The sequence below is a fragment of the Tachyglossus aculeatus genome, chromosome X5 (assembly GCF_015852505.1).
Source record: "Tachyglossus aculeatus isolate mTacAcu1 chromosome X5, mTacAcu1.pri, whole genome shotgun sequence".
In the NCBI taxonomy this organism is placed as follows: Eukaryota; Metazoa; Chordata; class Mammalia; order Monotremata; family Tachyglossidae; genus Tachyglossus; species Tachyglossus aculeatus.
Window position 1 is genome coordinate 6,368,972 of NC_052097.1, and position 22,390 is coordinate 6,391,361.

At 43.2% G+C, this 22,390-nt stretch overlaps 1 protein-coding gene across 2 annotated transcripts in view; it reads left to right on the forward strand.

Moving 5' to 3' along the window:
• AFF1 (AF4/FMR2 family member 1) overlaps positions 1–22,390 on the forward strand; it is a 181,968-nt gene that overhangs the window by 131,334 nt on the left and 28,244 nt on the right. For both annotated transcript variants that reach the window (XM_038769104.1, XM_038769105.1), the window contains 4 exons: positions 4,340–4,384; positions 7,339–7,425; positions 8,522–8,552; positions 11,783–11,834. In XM_038769104.1, the coding sequence (XP_038625032.1) occupies positions 4,340–4,384; positions 7,339–7,425; positions 8,522–8,552; positions 11,783–11,834 (215 nt within the window). The remainder of the gene's footprint in view (positions 1–4,339; positions 4,385–7,338; positions 7,426–8,521; positions 8,553–11,782; positions 11,835–22,390) is intronic.

Here is a 22,390-nt window from a genome sequence, read left to right on the forward strand (position 1 = left end):
CTTTCCTTATCATACTATTTGAACTTAGGTCATGTCTACTAACTCTGTTGTACTCTTCTAAGTGCTTAATGATGGTGCTGAAGTGCTTATTGTGTACCAAGCACTATGCTAAGTAGTGGATATAGGCAAAATAATCAGTTCCAAAGATGAGGCCCGTTTCACACTAAGGGCTCCCAGGGTTCAGAGGAGAGAGAGCAGGAATATTATCTTCATTTTTATAGATGAGGAAACTGAGGCACAGAGAAGTTGTGACCTGTGGCCTAGTGGAAAAAGGACTTCAGAGTCAGGGAACCTGGGTTCTACTTGCCAGCAGTTCTACTTGGGCAAAGACACCTAACATCTGGCTCAGTTTCCTCATCTGTAAAATGGGCATTTAATACTGGTTCTTCCTTGTACTGTGAGCCCCTTGTGGGACAGTTACTGTGTCTGATATGATTGCCATGTATCCACCGCAGTGCTTAGTATAGTGCTTGGAATGTAATAAGCACTAACAAGCACCTCACTATTAATTATTACCTGTTACCTCATCTGCAAAATGGGGATTAAGACTGAGCCCCGTGTGGGACAACCCGATCACCTTGCATCCCCCAGCGCTTAGAATAGTGCTTTGCACATAGTAAGCGCTTAACAAATACCATCATTATTATGACACTGCAGGCAAGTGGAGGAACCAACACTAAAATACTTCTACTTCCCAATTCTGTGCTCTTTCCACTAAACCACTATGCTTATCCATGGAGTACTTAATAATAATAATAATAATAAATAATAGTGATGATGGTATTTGTTAAGCGCTTACTATGTGCCAGGCACTGTACTAAGCGTTGGGGTGGATACAAGCAAATGGACAATGACTGGAGGTTTTTGAGGACTTGAGACATGGGCTGAACAACTTTTTAGTAAAATGATCTGGGCAGCAGAGTGAAGTATGGATAGGAGTGGAGAGAGACAAGGGGCAGGCAGATCAGTGAGGAAGCTGATGCAGTAAGGGCTGAGGATAATGCTGAGGTTACAGGCTTGCTTGATTGATTCATTGACACTAGTGAGAAAATAAGACTGCTAGCAAAGAGGGGGATGGAACAAAGCACTTTACACCACATTCCGAACCTCATACCCGAGGCTCAGCGTCATGGTGTCCTGCAGCTGGGAGTAGCCTAGGATGGTTAGTTTTGCAATGTAGATGGGGTTGCCCCTTATCTTTTTTCCCTTATTTTCCATTTTCCCCAGAAAGGTCTGTTGTGTGGAGGTGCCCGCTTGTCCCATATTTGAATGGCCTGAGCTCTGCCTTCTCCCAGTAGCAGAGAAGGGGTTTTGAAGAAGGACTCTAACTAGGCCTCATAGCCCCAAAACAGAAACCAGACCACCCCAGTTTGTTTATTTTATTGGACTCTCCCAAGCACTCAGTACAGTGCTCTGCATACAGTAAGTGCTCAACAAATTCGATTGAATGGACATGTTGGGTCAGAATTTCAACCAAGATCCACGGTCACCCCCATTTTTCCACTTTGCTCCTTTATCTTCATTCAGGATCATTGTATCATGACCAGGGAAAGCAGGTGATTACAGGGACACCCCAGGAGGCTGAGCCCCTATGGAACAGGGAATTAATAATAATAATTATAATAGTTAAGCACTTACTATGTGCCAAGCACTGTTCTAAGCACTGGGGTGGATACAAGATAATCAGGTAGGACACAGTCACAGTCTTAATCCCCATTTTACAGCTAACTGAAGCCCAGAGAAGTTAAGTGACTTGCCCAAGGTTACACAGAAGGCATGTGGCAGAGCCAGAATTAGAACCTGCTGAGGGTTGGCACATGGGCCCCGGATTGCACCGGGAGTTTTCAGAGGCCCTCTCAGCCAGAACTGTTGGGCTTGAAGTGGAGGTGGGCAGAAATGCCTGGAGCTGTTCCTCTGGGCTATCCCAATGGGAGTTCCTATCCCAGACCAAACAAACCCATTTTCCAGTTGAATTCGGACTCTTCCTTAATGCCCTAAGTGAATGAGCTGATTCTTATTTGCACCCCAAGGAAAACCCAGAGTAAATTGAGTGGGTGGGTCTGAAAGCACTTTCTCAGCCAACTGTAAATAGGTGACTTCTCAGGAAGAGGGGAGAGGGGGGAATTAGAGAGGTGAGGGGAATGAATGGCTCCAGCCTGTATGGGCTGGGAAAACCATTTCTGTCCTCAGACCCCTCTCTGTGGGACTGGGAAGTGAGCAATCTGTTGGTGACTTGAATGGAGACTTTACTACTGGCCCTTCTTTTATTGTGGGTAATTCAGGAGGTCACTAGGAGGCCAGACCCTCCTCTGCCCTCCAAGTGGTGACTTTCTGACCTGGTCCCCTTGGGAGTGGAGTTACCCCCCTCTAGCTGTTTTTATTTGATCTCCACTCCTGGGTCTCTCAAGCTCTATCTAGGAGCAGGGATGGGGACTGTGACTTTTCAACCCAGCAAAGTGCTTAACTGGGTTCCACCTGGGTTTTCTGATCCCTTGTTTTTCTCACGGCTGCATGTGAAATCTGAAACCCAAGGGAGGTTTCATTTTACCTGGAAGCTAGTGAGCCAGGAGCAAGAAGGAAAACAAGCAGGCCTCTTCCCTCCAGGCCGGGCAGAGACCAGGAAATAAGGGAAACAATGTTCAGCCGTTGTGCTTTTTCCACAGCCATGGTTACTCTTGATGCCAGACTAAATAATAATAATGATGGCATTTGTTAAGCGCTTACTATGTGCAAAGCACTGTTCCAAGCGCTGGGGAGGTTACAAGGTGATCAGGTTGTCCCACGGGGGCTCACAGTCTTCATCCCCATTTTACAGATGAGGTAATAGGCACAGAGAAGTTAAGTGACTTGCCCAAAGTCACACAGCTGACAATTGGCATTTGAACTCATGACTTCTGACTCCCAAGCCCGTGCTCTTTCCGCTGAGCCAGGCTGCTTCTCATGCCCACCATCTTCCTGTGAGTCCCATGCGGGACAGGGACTGTGTCTGACCTGATTAACTTGTATTTACCTCAGCACTTAGAACAGTGCTCAACACAAAGTAAGTGCTTAACGTATATGGTAATTATTAAATAAAGGTCCAGACGGAAAATGTGAGACATGAGACATTGTTCGTGTGTGGGTATCTAGAAAAGCTAGGAAATAAAAGCATGCATGGAAACACACACACACACAGGGCATTACACACAGTAGATTCAATCAGTCAGTCGTATTTCTTGAGCACTTACTGGGTGCAGAGTACTGAACTAAGAACTTGGGAGAGTACAATATTTGTTTTGTTTTCTGTCTCCCCCTCCTAGACTGTGAGCCCGTTGTTGGGTAGGGACCATCTCTATATGTTGCCGACTTGTACTTCCTAAGTGCTTAGTACAGCGCTGTGCACACAGTAAGCGCTCAATAAATAAGATTGAATGAATTAATGAATTGGTAGACACAATCCCTGCCTACATAGATGCCCGATAAATACCCTTACTTCGACTAAATATTTTCCTTCTACTCCCCTATCTCCCCCACCGCTTTCTCTGTCTCTCTCTCCCTCTTTGCCCCCCTTCTCTTTTTCTCTCTCCTTGTGCCATTTCACACTCCCTTGTCTGGGAGATAAACATGAATTTCAAATCTGCCCCTCCCACTTTCTTTAATTCGATTTCTCCCATTCCCTGGTTTCATGTCTCTACCATCTTCCTGTAAAAAAAAAAAAAGGGCGGGGGGTTGGGGGCATTTGAGAAAACAGTGACAATGATCATGCTTGAAGTGAGAGAAATAAGGCAATGGAGTGGTTAATCAACAGGCATGGTTTCAGGTCCTCCTGAAAGAGAAGTGGGATAGTGTGTGCCTCATCCCACCCTCCATGCTTCAAACCCAGGCTCAAGATCAGACTTGCATCTCTTAGGAGCCCTTGCTTGATGTTTCCATGTGTAATTTTTCTTGTCAGGTGTGGGATCATCTTTCTGCTAAGGTGAGGCCCCAGTTCTGCTGGGTTGGTTTCCAGACCATGTCACCTCAGGTGGCCAAATTGAAGCTGTAGCACCCTAAGTCGATCTATTCATCCAATTAGTTTGGATCATATTTCTAAAACGGTAGTAGCCTAATGGGTGGGGTTTAGGATTTAGAAGACCCTAGTGCTCAGATACTCAGAGCTGTTACTTATTCAGGGAACCTCTCAGCAACTCATTTTCTGCCCCTTGGAAAATGAGGGGAAGGGGGAAGTACTATGGAAGTTCAAGTGAATATCTTTGGGCTAAATTCAACTGGCTGTTCTAAATGACTAGGTGGTAATTATTGAGCTTTTTGAGTTATTGGAGGTTAACATTCTCTTTGTTTTGTCTCTTTTATGATTCAGCACACTTTCACCAATGAAGTCCATTGTGTTGAAGAAATTTTGAAGGTGAGTATATTGATAGTAATGTGGGGATTTTTTTTATGGTATGTATTACACACTTACTTTGTGCCCAGCACCTTAACTAAGTGCTGAGATAGATACAAGCTAATCACGTTGGACATAGTGTCCCACATGGGGCTTATAGTCTTAATCCCCATTTTACAGAGGAGATAACTGAGGCCACACAACAGACAAATTGTGGAGCTGGGATTAGAACCCAGATCCTTCTGACTCCCTGGCCTTTGCTCTATCCCCTAGGGTTTTCTAGATCAATACTATTTTATTTACTTTCATTTTATAGAGGTGCCAAAAGTCCTAATTACCTTCACTTCCCATCTCATTTACCAAAATAATTTTCATTGCCTCCCGAAGTGCAAATGAAGTGTAGCTCCACAGAAGAGGAAGCATTAAACATTGTGGATTCTCTGGGGCAGATTGTTTATTTGGTTGAAAAGCCACCAGTGATTTGCTGGCCAGTGATGGGGAAAGGATTTATACACTGCTTAGAGGAAGTTCTGGGGATCTGGAAGCTATTGATGAGCAGTATGATAAACAATCACCTCAAACGGTTACCTACCTGTGCTGCTTACCCATACAGATAAGCACAGGTACCTCACAGCCAAGGAGTCACTCTAAAAGAAAGGATTGTCCACTTGTATCCAACATGGCCACGGTGGATGGTCCAGTGGTACGTCCCTTGGCACGACTGGCAAAAAATCCCTAGTCAGCTAGAGGGGAAAAAATGAGAATTTAGACTTCTTTATGGGCCTCTAATCTGAAATGCTTTGTGTAATTTCAAGAAGGCCCACTTGCAAAAGTTCTCTTCCACACTTCCCAGTTAATAATTAGCCAAGCCTGAATATTTTAGGAGTGATGAAGGGTGTTAAAGATACAGCATTACATAATGGGTTCTGCTTTATTTGTGAACCATGGCAGAGAAACGTGGCTCAGACCGATTTCTGAAAAACACCGAAAAAATAGTTCTTTTGGAGAAGGGGAAAGGAAGGAGAAATAAACGATTGGATTAGTACTTTCTGAGCAGAAATGCCTTGTAAGAAACAAATTTCCACAGTCTTCAAAACGAGAAGCTCAGTTAAGGCTTTGTTTCTACGCTTTTCCCCAGTTTTTTCTAAAAATCCATTTCTGGTAGGATAAGTGGAATAGTAACCATTTGTGGTATAATAATCTGCTAATGTACCTACTCTTTTGTATAGTACTCTCCCAAGCACTTAGTACATCATTCTACATATGGTAAGGGCTTAATAAATACCATTGATCGATTGGTTGAAATGGGTCCTTCATTCAATTCAATTGTATTTATTGAGTGCTTACTGTGCACTAAGCACTTGGAAAGTACAGTTCAGCAATAGAGACAATCCCTGCCCACACCAGATTAACAGTCTAGAAGGGGGCCTTGCATTGAAAGAAAAATTAAAATGCAGTTTTCAATTTGCTGTGCCCCTGCCTGGCTACCTGAACATAAATACGATTAAATACGATGGAATGAATTGCACTCTGCCCCAGTGAGAATCAAATAAACAATGGTACTTATTGAGCACTCACTGTATGCAGAGCACTGTACTAAGCGCTTGAGAGAGTTTGATCTAACAAAGTTGGTAGACTTGTTCCCTGTCTGCAAGGAGCTTACAGTCTAGAAGGGAGATAGACCTTAAGATAAAAAAAAATTATGGATGTGTACATAAATGCTGTGGGGCTGAGGGAGGGGTGAATAAAGGGTGCAAGTTCAAATGCAAGGGTGACACAGATGGGAGTGGAAGAAGAGGAATGAGGGCCTATTTGGGAAAAGCCTCTGGGTATGTCATAGCAAAGAAAAGAGACTCAAGCCAGCAGCATTTTAATCAAAACGTTCACAGGTTTTTGGTCCTGAGCAGTTTCAGGATCTAGGCTCCTCCTTCATTCCCAGAGATTTCATCATCCTTTATTGTCCCAATATACACAAATACATTTGAGAGGCAGACTCCCATATAATCAAAGCCAGGCTGGATTTCTAGATTTATAAATTGATTTATGTGCATGAAACATAATGAGCCACTTGCTTGCTTTGCAGCTACTTTCCATTCAATTTTATTTCTCTGTAAAAGAAGTAAACTCCACCCCCTTCACCTCCATTCTGAGCTTGCCATAGAGTTTTACAGGCAGGTTAATTCAGGTTCCTCCAAATTACTGCAGATATTCCCCAAATGGAAGTAGGTAATGTTCTGGCCATAAAATAGTTACTTGGATAATCTCTGGACTCTTATGCAGAGATGAAATGAAGGAAAGTTTGATCTATTTTAATATAAAGGAATGATGGTGTTTTCAAGCACAGTCAAGCAGTCATATTTATTGAGTGCTTACTGTGTTCATAGCACTGTACTAAGTGCTTGAGAGAGTACAATATAACAAACATATTCCTCTGTATGTTCATCAGAGGTCAAAGAGGGGAGTGGATTTTTGTAATGATGTCTTGAGAGAAAAGCATGGTTTATATGACCTACTGTTTTGCCTGTTGCAAACAGGAATGCTTCCCCATTTTTGACCACCTTGAAGTTCATAAAGAAAATACAGTAAGCCCTGCTTCTGGAGCCGATAACCCAGCCCATTCCAGTATCTCCAGTTTAATGTTTGGTTTTGACATAAACCCATGGGTTTTGGCAATGGCTGTCCATTCTAGAGACTGGAACTTGTTTTGTGATATTCTGTCATTTTTAGGGGTCTTGGCACAATAAGTTTTCATTCCCAAGCTCCTCATTTTTAATCATCCTTTATTTGAAGTATCTTTGGGTTGATGATACTAGTTCAGAAATGGAAAGGCAGGTTAATTGGAAAATTTGGGACTAACTTAGTTCCTTCTTTATTAATAGAACTGTTATCTTGCACATTGTTTGAAAGTTAATAAAGTGCCAGTGAATGTTTTCTTCATAGATCAAACGATCAATGATAATTTAATCTCTTTCCAGGAAATGACCCATTCATGGCCTCCTCCCCTGACAGCCATCCACACACCAGGCACAGCTGAGCCATCCAAATTTCCTTTTCCAACAAAGGTAATCTTTTTTTTTGCCTGTTTTTTGTTTCCATCCGTGTATCCCAACTTTCAATAAGAGCATGTCCTCTATCATCAGGGAAAAATGGGTGAGTTTTCAATAAGCGGTTTAGAAATCGTTTAGAATACTTTACTCTTTGAGATTCCAGCAAGACCTTCTTTTCACTGTACTATTAGGTAACTGAGATCTAGTGGACCAAGCTCTGCCCCTACCCCCCTTTTAAGGTATTACTCCAGGCCAGACACTGTTCTAAGCACAAGGGTAGGTCCAAGATAATCAGGTTGGACACAGTCTCTGATGATGTAACTGAGGCCCAAAGAAGTGAAGTGACTCACCCACCCAAGGTCACATAGCAGACAAGTGGTGGAGCTGGGATTAGAACCTGAGTCCTTTTGATTCTCAGGCCCATGCTTTATCTACTAGTCCATGCTGCTTCTCCCAGCCCCGGCCTTGGCCTGGGAGTAAGGACAGCAGGGTCTGGGTCCCACACTGACCCTGACGTGTATGGGTTTGGGGGCAACCCCCGAATTCTTTTTGCCTTTAAACAGGTTAGTTCTTCTGCCTTTGACCACATCCCAGGGTTGTTATGAGGTAATAGGTGGGAAAAGCTGGAGGACTCTTTGGAAGAAAGACAGCATGGAAGTCTAAGTGGTGGGATTATAGTTATTGTTAGGACTATTGTTATCATTGTTATTATTATCATCATCATTATTGGTATTACTACCTTGCCATTGGGCTATTCAAGATAGATTATGCTTTTGGATAATCAGGTTTTTGTCTGCCTAGTCTTTTTCAATAAGTGGTTCTTAAAAGTGATTTTAAAAGTGAAATGTTTTTTCACCTTATGGCTCTTCCTTCAGTGTGACCTTGAGTTGGCAAATAACCTGGAGAAAAATAAACTTTGGAGGTAAAAACATGGGCCTTAAATAACTCTTGCATTCTCCCCCAACCAAAAAAAAACCGGGACTGCAGTAGTTTTGTTTCTAAACAGTTAAAAAACAAGCCCAAAGATACTTATTGTAGAACTGTCCTCATATAATTTACCAAAGCCCTATAAAGTGATTTACTCAGACTTCTGTTTCTTTCTTCTTTCCAGGAATCGCAGCACATTGTAATTCAGAACCAGAGTAAGTTAACATCTTTAATTGATGGTTCAAACAGAGTGGTGAGCACAGCTGTTTCTGGCATAGTAGAAACAGTTTCTTAGAAAAAAGAAAAGCCCCACAGCAGAAGTACTTACACCAAATTTTGTGGTTTAAGCCCAAAGGTCTTGGGTTAGCAGAGTGGGAGAGGGGTAGGAAAATGCACAGAGGATGTTAACTGCAAAATGCAACTAAACCATTGAAGTGGCCCGACTTTCAGAACCATTGCCCAGCACTAGAGAGTTGCGGAAATCCTGTTAGTAGCCCACATGATAAAATTGGCTCACAGCCGTGGTTTAGACCTGTATTTATATGTTTCAGCTGCTGAATTTTCCCAACTCAAGGTGTATGAGTTCTGCCAGGCAGGCACAGTCTGTCAGGCAGACAGCACACCTTTTGGATAACTCGTCCACTTAAACTTCCTGGAAAGTGAGAAAGCAAGGGGGTGACCCGAAGTGTCAGGCTGGTTCTTTATTAGGAAGTTTTGATTAGAATGCAGTGAAAGCAGATCTCCCTTCCTTCTTTTCTAGAAGATTCCCAAACCTCCAGAGCCAGCACTTCTGTCTCTGACCTTCTGGCCTAATCTTCCACAAGTTCCCATGCTATAAGCCATGTCTCATTGGCTGCCCCTTTGCTTCTGTTAAGGAGAGAAAGCCATCTTTTGCCGAAAGGTCTGCCCCATGGCAGAGGGGTGATGTCTGGGAGAGGTCATCACTGGGTGACAGAGGAAATGGAAATTAGGTGAGATACTCCTAATTAGTTTCTCAGAATTTTTACCTGAGACCATAAGGCACCAGAAGGGTGGTAAGCCTGCATGTACTAATATGATCTGCCCAAAACAGGGTGGAGAATGTTTCTGGCTGAGACAGGGACAGAGGAGGGGGGTGGAGAACCACCAGCATGGCCTTTGCTCCCCACCAGCCCAACTTTTTTTTGCGTGTGATATTGTTAGAAACTTACTGTGTGCCAGGGGCTGTACTAAGCGCTGTGGTAGAGAAAGCTAATTAGGTTGGTTACAGTCTGTCTCCCACATAGGACTCATAGTCTTTAATCTCCATGTTAGAGGTGAGGTAACTGAGACACAGAAGGACTCGCTAAAGGTCACAGAACTAGAAGCCTGGGTTTGGGTCGAAAATTGGCCCCACAGGAGCAGCGACCCCTGCCAAAGTTTCCTTGCCACAATCACTTTATCTCCAAGCATCCCGCCTGGAAGACACGTCAAGCCTTAGGCAGTTGGGACCAGCTGGGTGGCCATGGCTGACAGCTTGCTGCAAAGTTGAGCCAGGAACAGCTCAGACTGGTCAGTGGCTTCACTTGCTCCTCCTTCTTCTGACCTCTCTAAGAGGAAGCTCTGAAGGACATCTCAGATGGGCTTCTATCCTCCAGGGCAGGGGATGGGGACTTCAGTCTCTTGAGACCTTCTTGGTGAAAAGGAATTTATCCAAAAGCGATTTTCCTTTCCTGGACTGGTGGTGGAGTATTTACTGTGTATTCTGATACCTGCAACCAGAAAGCACTGCAGTTCAGGAGTTGTGTGGTGGATTTGGATGGTGGGAAGTTGTGACATTCTTTAGGATGTGGAGTTTCATTCTAGGCCTGCAGTAAAACCAATCAGTCATATTTGTTGAGTGCTTACTGTTTGCAGAGCACTGTACTAAGTCCTTGGGAGGGAACCATATAACAGTATAACAGAGTTGGTAGATATGTTTGCAGCCCTGATTTTGTGTCTTTGAAACAACACCAGGTCTTTGGAAAATTACTTAACATGAGGGAGGTAGGGGATTTGGATCCTGAGATCTCAGATTCCTCCTCAATTAAAATACATTTATAAACAGGTATTTTAGGTCCAGTGCTTAAAATGTGTGTGCTCAGGAGGGGTTTGGGAATATTCAGCAGATGCCTTCCCTGTGACCCATCTTTTACTCTCCCGCCCTTTTTTTTCTGGACCAGGGCCCTCATCCACCTCCATCTTCTTCCCTTCCTCCTTCCCTTTCTCCTCTCCAGTCCCCCAGTGCATGCCCTCTGGGGACAGTTGGTGAGGAAAGAGGGGGTGGGATGGGAGGGAGTGCTATTGGGATGGTCTGAGCTGCCTGCCTAAAGCTGGAGCCCCATCTGTCTGCCACTCTCACCCCCATTTTCAGGCTTCCAGGAACTGGAAGAATTAGCCCAAGGCCAGTCAGGAGGGTGAGGCCAACCTGGTGGGAAAGTTAAAACCTGTCTCCTCCCCCCCTTCCACATGCCCACACTCACACACTCATCTGTTAGCATTCAGCTTGCCCTTGGCATTTACCTGTTCCTCTTAAAATGTAAATTCTTTTTCCCCCCCCTCCTTTTTTCCAGGTTTCATTGTCCTTTTATCACTTGAAACTGTAGGTCAGGTCTGGCTGGAGCCTGCCCCCTTCCCCACTTCCTCACAGATCCTTGCAGAAATGGTTGCTGGTTCCTTATGCCCTCATCTTTCTTAAGTGCCACTTCTCCAAGTAAACCTCTCACCGAATGTAGTGTGAATTTGGTGAGCCAAACCCCGCCTTCACACAGCAGAAGAACCCCCAGATACCTGGGGCACAGAAAGCCTGTCTTGGTAAATTTCTGTCTTCCATGGGAAGACAGGAAGTGTTGGCTTTTACTGCACGGGGGAAGATATTTTATGTGACACAGCAATAGTGATTAATAATTGTAATCATGGTGTTTAAGTACTTACTATATGCCAAGCACTGTACTAATTGCTGGGGTAGGTACAATATAGGTGGGACACAGTCCATGTCCCAAATGGGGCTCTCAGTCTTAATTCCCATTTTACAGATGAGGTAACTGAAGGCCACACAGCAGGCACAAGTTGGGATTAGAACCTAGGTCCTCTAGTCCACTTGGCCAGGCTGTTTCTCCAGTATTTATGTAAATGTCCTTATCTTCTACTATTTCCCCTATCTGTAATCGATTTGAATGTCTGTCTCCCCCTGTAGGCAAGAGTTCTGTCCAGTAACTATTGTTTTGGTGTTTTCCCAAGCCCTTAGAACAGTGCTCTGCACAAAATAAATGTTCAGTAAATACTATTGATCAAGAGTCCTGGAAGGATTTGCAGAATGTTTCCCATATCTGTTTTAATATGGTGGAAGCTAGAAGCAGCAGAAGGCAACACGCTAGTTATTTTATCAATGACCATAGAATGCTGCACCCAAAGCTTAAACATGTATTTTTCTCTCTCTTTTTCACAGAACTGTATGATGCAGCTTCAAAAACCTACTCCAAATCTCAGCAGGGATCATCGTAAGTGATCAAATTCATAAAGCAAATATTCTGTGGCTGCCAGTTTAAAGTCACTGCTTGTAGGTTTTTGAGGAGCACGAAATGTGATATTGTCCATTTTTACAATGAACTTGATGGATAGAATCTCATATTAGTGAGAAACATGAAACCAGCTTGAAACTTTTTTTACCTAAATCTAGAAGCATTTACGAACTGACTATCTTTGCTTATGGTAATTGGAACAGGGTCACAATTTTGCTTCTGTGGGTCCTTTTTATGTGCTTTCTAAAAGTAGAAGCTGGTACCCAGGCCCTTCTTCTCCAACATACCCCACCCCCAGAAAACAAATACCTTTTTAAAACCAACTTTGCCATTCATATTGTCAGTCAGTAGGAACTGACCACTAGAGAGAAATCCAAAACATAGTAGAATGACCACCTGTTTTTACCCAGCATACCTTGGGGGACAGGGGGAACCACACTTTCATTCATTCATTCAGTCGTATTTATTGAGTGCTTACTGTGTGCAGACCACTGAACTAAGCGCTTGGAAAGTACAAGTTGGCAACATATAGAGATGGTCCCTACACAACAATGGGCTCACAGTCTAGAAGGGGGAGACAGACAACAAAACAAAACATGTGGTCAGGTGTCAAATCATCAGAATAAATGGAAGTAAAGCTAGAAGCACATCATTGACAATATAAATAGTAAATATGTACAAGTAAAATAGAGTAGTAAATCTGTACAATCATATATACAGGTGCTGCAGTGATGGGAAGGAGGTAGGGCGGGGGGAATGGGGAGGGGGAGAGGAAAAGGGGTGCTCAGTCTGGGAAGGCCTCCTGGAGGAGGTGAGCTCCTCAGTAGGGCTTTGAAGGGAGGAAGAGAGCTAGCTTGGCAGATGTGCGGAGGGCCAGCAAGGTAGCGGTTTGGATGGAGATGAAGGGTGGATCTTGGTGTTGTTGCGGAGATGAGACCGGCAGGATTTGGTGACGGATTGGATGTGAGGGGTGAACGAGAGAGCAGAGTCAAGGATGACACCAAGGTTGCAGGCTTTTGAGACGGGAAGGATGGTAGTGCCGTCTACAGTGATGGGAAAGTCTGGGAGAGGGCAGGGTTTGGGAGGGAAGATAAGTCTGATGCGCACATCCCTCTGGTAGTGTTACAGTCCAGAGTATGGGTCTGGTGTCGTCATCACCATCTGGAGAAAGTGGGAATAGGAGTATCCAGGATGAGGATGACCACTGTGGAAACTAACTCTTAACCAACCTCACTCCATTTTGTTTTCAGTCTCCATTTTCCATTAATATATCTTGCTTTCGTCAATCATACTTCAGCCACCCCCTTCCCCTGTTGTCAATTTATGGGTAGGTTGAGGAGGAACATGTTGGCACACATTCCTAGTTATTGGGTCCTCAGTGTAGCTCTTCCACTCCCACAACTCACCATATCTGAGAGAGGAATCTTTTCATTTTAAGCTGTAGTCTTGGAGTGAGACTCCTTGCCTTGGTTTAATGGGGAGGAGGGAGCAATTCACATTTTCCTTTTCTCAAACATCTTGACTGATCCCCTGATAGCCTGTATATGGGTTAACAAAAGCAGTTAAGGTTTCATTTGGGGATAGTTTTAAGCTATATTTCAAAGGCCAAAATCATTTGAAAAATTGTGGCCTAATAAAAGAAAAATGGGCCTGGGAGTGAGAGGATCTGGGCTCTAATTTTAGCTCTACCATTTCCTGCTGTTAAACCAGGACTGGTCATTTAATTTTTCTGTGCTTCAGTTTCTTCATCTGTAAAGTGGGGATTCATTGCCTGTTCTCCCTCCTAATTAAACAGTCAGGTAGACCCTGTGTCCAACGTGATTGACTTGTTTCTACCCTAGTGCTTAGAACAGGGCTTCACACAGGTGTGTATATACACACACACACACACACACACACCCCTCTCTCTCTCTCTCTCTCTCTCTCTCTCTCTCTCTCTCTCTCTCTCTCTCTCTCTCTCTCTCAAATGGAGAAGCAGCATGGTCTGGTGGAAGGAGCCTGGTCGGTTCTAGTCCTGGCTCTGCCACTTGTCTGCTTTGTGACCTTGGGCAAGTCACTTCACTTCTCTGCTTCAGTTCTCTCATCTGTAAAATGGGGATTAAGAGTTTGAGCCCTTTGTGGGACATGGACAATGTCCAACCTGATTACCTTGTATCTACTCCAGCACTTATGAAAGTGCCTGGCATTCATTCATTCACTCAGTCAATCATATTTATTAAGCACTTACTGTGTGCAGAGCACTGTACTAAGTGCTTGGGAAATTGCAATACAACAATAAACAGTGACATTCTCTGCCCACAATGAGCTCACAGTCTAGAGGTGGGGAGGCAGCCACCAATACAAATAAACAAAACTATAACTGTAAATATATGTGGTTTGGGACTGGGAGTGGGGAAGAGCAAAATGAGCAAGTCAGTGGGAGTGGGAGATGAGGAAAAGTGGGAAGGCCTCTTGGCATATAATAAGCGCTTAACAAATACCATTAAAAAAAAAACATAAAAAGGATCGCCGCTCAAGATTTTGAAGGCTGTGTTCCCGTTTTTGCCACAATAGCAGCTCTGCCCTTTATTCAGTTTTGAACTCCCCACTCCCGGTAGGACTTCACCCTCTGAGAGGATAATCGATCTATCCCTTCCCCACGGACCTCCCAAAAGGGACTCATTCTTATTCTTCAGGTTCTGGGCCCTGGGTTCCATGGAGCTAACAAAACTAGTTGAATTTTTTCCTGGGCACTGGCCTTGATTTTTAGCTTTCTTCTTTTATTTAATTAAAAAAGGTTTTTTTTCGGAGGGCGGTGTCTATAGAAAGTTAACAGTGTAACAAAGTGACTGAAAGCAGTACCAATTAACATGTCAAAAAAGCAGTTGATGTTTAAACCACCCATGTGTACCATGAAATTCTTAGCCCTTCCAGGTTAACCTGACCCGCTGACCATATCAACAAGTCCTGAGCATTGCCCCAAAGTAATAATTAAGAGTGTCCTGAGGGCCAGCTGGTTCAAGCATACCTAGGGCTTGAATGCCTTTCTTTTAAGAGTTTGCTGCTAAAGGTTATTTTGGGGGAAAAATAGCATGAAGAGGAGACATTTTAATGTGGTGCAGGATATGGATGGGGAGAAAGAGAGGAAAAAAAACTGGTGAAGTAGAGATAGAATGTAGCACTGCTTCTTGACTTTGGAAAGATAAGATGAGGTAGAGGTCTCCAAAGATAATCCCTAAGTAGGTAGCTTAGTCAAGAGTTGGGTCAGGCTGTAGAAAGGGGAAGAAAAGAGTAGATTTCCATGTTTTCTAGGATGAATCTGAGGATGGGCCTCTGGTTGGAACAATATGCTTCTATTTCTGGTTGTGGAGGTAGGAATGCATATTTAAAAATCAAAGAAAATGGATCATTTCCTGAACCATTCATTTTACGGGCATCATTTCAAGTAAGTCAATCAATCAGTGGTATTTATTGAGCGTTTATCATTACATAGAGCGTTGTACTCAAGCGTTTGGGAGAGTACACTAATCAGAGTTGGTAGTTATATTCCTAGAATTACTTGAAGTCTAGCTCCAGGATGAGTCATTGACACTAATTATCTCATGGATTCAGTTATGACATACCGTTTTTGGAAGCGTTGTCCCTTTTAGTCTAGCTCCTTGGAGTCAGTGCCAACTTAGTGAGTGCCTATACATGATTTACAGCATTACCCAAATTGCCTGTGCTTTTGGGTCCGTTACGTCTTGCTGCTTTGTTTTTCACAATGCATCGGAGAATGCACCCACCTAGCAAGGCGCCACTTACACAGTGTATCTAACTGACAACAAAACAGCATTTATGTGGCTTAATTAGAGGTTGAAGTCCCTGTGCATCTGGGAGTCCAAAGTAAGTGTTCAGCTTAACAGGATGTACATAGATTTTTCCAGATGGTTTTCATGAATAAACACGATTGTGGAGGTAGCACCTGTAACCTTTTAGTCATAAAAATGAAGATGCTGTTTGCCCTTTTCTCTTTTTTTGTTCTTTTTGTTTGGTTCCTACCAAAGGAGAGCATTCAGTAGATTGATTTTTCTGCTCAAAATATTAGTTTTGGGACCTTTTCCAAAAGCCAAGCATCAGTAACTTTCCAGGACTTGAATTGTAGCCCCATGTTTAACTTTACTGCTCATTGAAGAGATGTTATCATTAGTGAGGACTTAATTTCTCAAACTTTTTAATAGTTTTCTAAAACTTCTTTGGAAAGAGTTTCACATGGGAATTTTAATTTTGGTTATAGTCTTGAAAGATAATTGCTAAGAACCTAGATATTTTTAATGGATGTCAGGTACTGTTAGTAGATGTGAAAAGTATACATTGAAATGTTCTTGCCTATTGTTTTGTCTTGTAGATGAAGAAATAATGAGCCTATGTGAAATTTTTATTCTATCAGCTATTTTTTCTGAATTCATATAGGCCTGGGACTTGATGCCTTTTTTTTTTTCCAGTTCAATTTGCAACCTCTGATCAGAGAATGATCATGTTGCATACTTGAGATCTAGGGATGAAAATAGTTGCTTATGTAGCTCTAGCTAGTTCCAGAACCACCCAAAACTGGAAGAGGACCCTATCTGGTGAATGTAAGTGAACATTAGGTAACTCCCCCTTCATTAGGGTTCCTTCTAGAACCCCTAGAATTCCCTCTAGACTGTAAGCTCCTTATGGGCAGGGTCCAAGTCTCCCAACTCCCTTAGTTCGTATTCTGCTTACTACAGTGCTCTTCGCAAAGTAAGCACTCACAAAATACCACCGATTGATTAATTCACTGTAAGCTTGTTGTGGGCAGGGAACGCATCTACCAACTCTATTATATTTTACTCTCCCAAGTGCTTAGTACAATACTCTGCTCACAGTAAGTGCCCAGTAAGTATGATTGATAGGGTTGCCCCTGACAACACTTGCAGAGTTGTGGACACAGGTAATGTTAGACATACTGATGTTGGACACACACTTTTGTGTGATGGTGTCATGGGGCCGAATCTAATCCTGACTCTGCCACTTGTCTGCTGTGTGACTTTGGGCAAGTCACTTAAATTCTCTGTGCCTCAGTTACCTCATCTGTAAAATGGGGATTAAGACTGAGCCCTACGTGGGGCAACCTAATCACCTTGTATCCCCCTAGTGCTTAGAATAGTGCATCGCACATAGTAAGCGCTTAACAAATGCCATTATTATTATTATTATCCTTATGGGGCATTTTGTGGAAGTCGGTCTTAAACTAGGATGCTTGTGTAGGAGGATTGTTGACTTTCCTCCCATCTCCATTTGCTCCAACGCCTTCGCGTTTCCCTCCTTGGTCCCTGTGACTATGAGGCGTGGGACCTGGTGGCAGGAGCTGAGATACACTGAGTCTGGGTGCTTTAAATCATAATCCTGGATTTAAAGGCTTCCCGGCTATATCGAGGAATGGGCAGTGGACAGATCAACCTCAGACTGTTCAGCATAAAATTGGATCTATGTCCACTCTATCTTTCACTTCAATAAAGCCTCTCTTTCTGAGGGAGGAAACAAGGTTGTACTCTGAAAGTTAAATCCTCCCTTACTTCCTTCCCTTCTTCCCACCATGGAGCTACCACTCACAGAAGCAGTGTGACCTAGTGGATAGAGCACAGGGTTGGGGATCAGAAGGACCTGGGTTCTTCTCCCGGTCCTGCCGCTTGTCTGCTTTGCGACCTTGGGGAGGGCCCTTCTGAACCTTAGCTACCTCACCTTTAACATGGGGATTAAGACTGTGAGCCCCACTTGGGACATGGACTGTGTCCAACTCGATCAGCTTGTACGTGCTCCAGCTTTTAGTACAGTGCCTGGCACATAGTAAGTGCTTAACAAATACCATTAAAAAAAATTGTGTTGGCAGCGGCATGCCCCAGCTTATCTGTGGTCACAAGACTTGGGCAGGTGGCAAGCTGGAACTTTAATGGAAGTGGGCGTTGAGGATACCTGAAGTTCTTAAGGAGCCAAGCAAGCCCTAACAGGCATGGAATATTGGGGCTTTTTAAAAAAAAATGATATTTGTTAAACGCCAGGCACTGTAGTAAGTGCTAGGGAGGATAAAAGGTAATCAGGTTGAACACAATCCAGGTCTTACATGGGGCTTATAGACTTAATCCCCATTTTACAGATGAGGTAACTGAGGCCCAGAGAAGTGAACTGACTTGCCCAAGGTCACAGAACTGGAAGTAGAGCCCAGATCCTTCTGAATCCCATTCATTCATTCATTGTCGTATTTATTGAGCGCTTACTGTGTGCAGAGCACTGTACTAAGCGCTTGGGAAGTACAAATCGGCAACACATAGAGACAGTCCCTACCCAACAACGAGCTCACAGTCTAGAAGGGGGAGACAGACAACGAAACAAAACAGGTAGAAAGGTGTTAATACCGTCAGAATAATCCCAGACCCGTGCTCTTATCTGCTAGACTGTGTTGCTTTTCATTTGTGGCTGCTGAGGAAGCCACAAAATGGTGGCTCTTTTCACCCAAATTGGAGTGTTGCCTCAAAACCCTGGATTCATTTTAAACTGAAATAAATGAAAGAAAATTGTGAGATCATCATATCCATCCCAGCAACTTCAGGCACATCCAAACCTTGGTCCTTGCAGATACATTCACCAGATCCTTCCCACATAAATGCCTTAAAACTTCAGCTCAATGAGGACAAATCATTTTGAGGAGATTTGGAATCCCAGGTTTGTTTTAAGGTTTGGGTCCCACTCACTCTCTCCTCTCCTTCCCAGACAAGAGCAGATTTGCATCAAGCCAGTCAGTGAGGGGAGTGTCAGAATTCGATTGTTTTCCCACTACAGAACTGTAGATCCCCTCAACTAAACCACCTCTTCCTTTGTGGTGAAGTGTCAGGTTTTTATAAAAAGTTATATTTGGTTTTTGGTAGGATAAACATGAATCATCTGTGGGTAGGTTTTCTCTGCCCATCTAAAGAATACCGGATTGTAGTTGTGTTGGGAAAAATTGGTTTGAAGTGTTCCTTGTAGTTCCCACCCTCAGTCCCACAGAACTTATGTATATCTCTGTAATTTATTTATTTATGTGAATGTCTGTCTTCCCCTCTAGACTGTAAGCTCTTTGTGGGCAAGGAATGTGTCTGCCAACTCTGTTCTCTTGTACTCTTCCAAGAACAAGTGCAATACTATGCCCACAGAAAGCATTCAATAAATACCACTCATTGATTGATTCCCTAATAGCAGTAGTATTTATAATAGAATTTATTGAGCATTTACTGTGTGCAAAGCTCTGTACTAAGCGCCAGGAGAGAATACAGAGGAGGGACTTAGACTTAGTCCTTGCCCCTCACAGGGAGTCTCAAATTCTAGGAATCCCTCTTGACTGTTCTCTTCTTTCATCTCCAATTCTCAAAAGGGCCACCTTAATATAGAAATATCAGTGAAGGGTTGAAGTCTCTGAAGAAGTTAGCATCTGTTTCTGAAATGGGGAATGAGAGTTATTTGCTCATCACCATCTCCTAAGGTTCAGTGCTAACAAGAGGAAGAAATAGGAAGACATATATATATATTGTCTAGCACCTAGTAGCAACAGACCAAGTCAAGTTAAGCTTCTTTTTTGATTCTGACTCACAGGTTCCTGCCTGCCGGAACATGCACATTGTTCTTTCAACTTTTCTAGAATGGCAGTCTTGAGAGTGCCCTAAGATAAAGGGATTTTAAGTGTTATTTCTAATGTATTTGTTAAAAGATTATTCATCCATTATCATCAAATGTAGTTAACCTCCTTGGTTGTTCAAAGAAATACTTTGTTTGACCTATTACTAGTTGGGTTTAATCAGTGCCAGAAACGGCTTTCAGTATCTTTTTTGGAGGTGCATGCCTTACTGAGGGGAAAAAAATCATTTCTGCTTTGCTTATTAATTAATTTCTCATCCAAGATCTCTAAATCAACCAATGGTATTTATTGAGCACTTACTGTGTGCAGAGCACTGTATTCAGTGCTTGGGAGAATGCAACATAATAGCATTGGTAGACTCATTCCCTCCCCACAGCAAGCTTACAGTCTGGAGTCTTAAGCCTTTTTAAAATTTTTGGATAACCAGGTTACTGGAATTTTGTCTAGAAGCCTTAAGGAGAGAGTAGCACTGTGAATTAGGTCGGAACACCTTTTTACTTGTTTAGGCCCAAAGTGTGTAACGTGGTAGGCTTAGTCCTTGATGGTTGTAATCTCCTCATGGGTGGGGAATTTGTCTTTTTGCTTCCTCTCAATTTTCCCAGGTGCGTATTCTACTTGTTACTAAATCCTACCCATGTTAATTCCTTCCTCCGGATCTGGAAAAAAAAGGTGAACCTGCCCACTGCCCTAGGCTGAATGCACTTAAAAGCAAACAGACAGTCTACCCAAAATACTTTAGTCTTGACTAATAGAAGATGCCAGCCAATGGTGTCATTTCCGGGGAAGCCTGAAGATACAGCACACTCCTGGGGTAACAGCAGTGGCGGCTCGTGTCAAAACACCTATTGCCTCCCCTGTCCCAGCCGTTAAGCAGGGTGGCTGAGCAGGGGATGATCGCTGGTGGAGTAGCAGTTGTCAGCAGCTGTGCCCACTTCTCCGTGAGTCACTCTTGCCTGGTGTGTATGTTCGTGCCTCGGTGCCGGAAGTACTGCTCCTCAGGAATTCGCTCTCCTTCTGAGTCAGTTTACCCAAACTGTTTCTGTAGATCTTGCCGATTGGGGGGGGGGCCCCCACCCCTCACCAGAATCACCCTCTGGGAAGCTCTTCCAGTGGTAAGGTGAGCGAATCCCTGCAGCCTCCTGGTCTCCCAACCTCCGGAACTCACGGTCCACTGGTCCTTGCTTTGCTATGTTCATCCATTCCTTCAGTCGTGTTTATTGAGTGCTTATTTGTGCAAGGCACAGTACTAAGTGCTTGGGAGAGTACAGGAGAAAAATAAACAGACACATTCCTTGCCCACAATGAGCTTAAAGCCTAGAGGATGAGCTTACAGTCTAGACTGTAAGCTCCTTCTAGTAACCCATAGAGAAACTCCACAGATTCTATAAATTCTGCCAAGTGCCTTTTTTTAAAAGTGCCTCTTTATGGCACCCTAACATTACAAAACTTCTCCATTGCTTGCAGAAAAACGGGGTGACATGGGGCATAGGGAAGTCTTTAGTGCCTCTGATGACCACTATATTTTGGGTGTCATGCTGCTCACTGGCACTTGGGGAAGGAATTTCTTCCCCATAGGCTAGCATTCTCCCTCTCTACCAACATGTTCAGTATAGCAAATGTTCTGTACATATTTATTCTGCTTATTTTATTTTGTTAATATGTTTTATTGTCTGTCTCCCCCTCCTAGACTCTGAGCCTGCTGTTGGGTAGGGATCGTCTCTATATGTTGCCAACTTGTACTTCCCAAGTGCTTAGTACAGTGCTCTGCACACAGTAAGCGCTCAATAAATATAATTGAATGAGTGAATGAGCTTTTTGTCCTTGGGATCTCTACTCTGTCAAAATGGGTCATCTGGGACCTGGAGACACAACTTGTTAACTGGATTTTTTGCTTTAAATTTGCATGGGGTAATTGCTCGGATTACAGAGCCAGAGATTAGACAGGGAGCTCTTGGGGACAATCCTTTTTACATAAAACTAACCAGGTGACTGGTAAACAAAGAGAACCATTTACTGTGGCTTTGTGATTGTTGGTTAGAATTTAATATTCTCTGCCAGTTCTTGACTTTCTAGCTTGTTTCTATTCCAGAGAAATATCTTTTGTGCTTGTAGGTAAAGAAGCCAAATGCATCATTTAGTAGCAGTAAACCTGTTGGGTGACTCTCTCTTTAACTCCTTATGGTTCATTGCCAGCTGGTGGCACCTACTTTAGATTGGCTTGGTCCCGAAAGTGAAATTTCATTGTTTGGTCGAGGGTGAACTTGGAATTTTCATTTTCTGTTCCCTAATGAAGGGAGAAAATGGTCATGACTTCTGGTTGGAATTGATCTCTGGAAAGTCATGGATATTTTTATGGCTCTAGGAAAAAAAGAGGACGAGGTATGCAGCAAATTTGGTTAAAGCTGGGAAAGAACACTAGCAAAGACACCCTCCAGAGTACAAGTCCATTAATACAGTTTCCACACAAATGCCTTCCTTTAGGTGGTAGAATTGTTTGTTCCCAATCATTATCAAGGAGCCAGATATGAAGATTTGTTTTCCATTTAGCTAAGAGTTGGTTATGGCAGTTTTTTTATTGACAGCAATTGACCAAGATCTCTAGAAATAATTATCTCCTGTACTTTACTGGCATGTAAAGGGGCTGGAAGGAAGCCTTGCTTGCTTATGCATTAAGGGAGGTTTGATATTACAAGGCTATCTGTTCACTGAGCATTGCTCAGATGGTCACACCTGCTTAATATGTGTGAAGAGAAAAGAAAGATGATTGTTTTATTACTGATATGCATCCTCGGGAAAGGTTAGAAGTTTAAAGTGTGGCTTAAAACATTTTTAGCACTCATTGACAAGTCTGAAAAATCCATGGTGCTCAGAATTTCTATTTGAA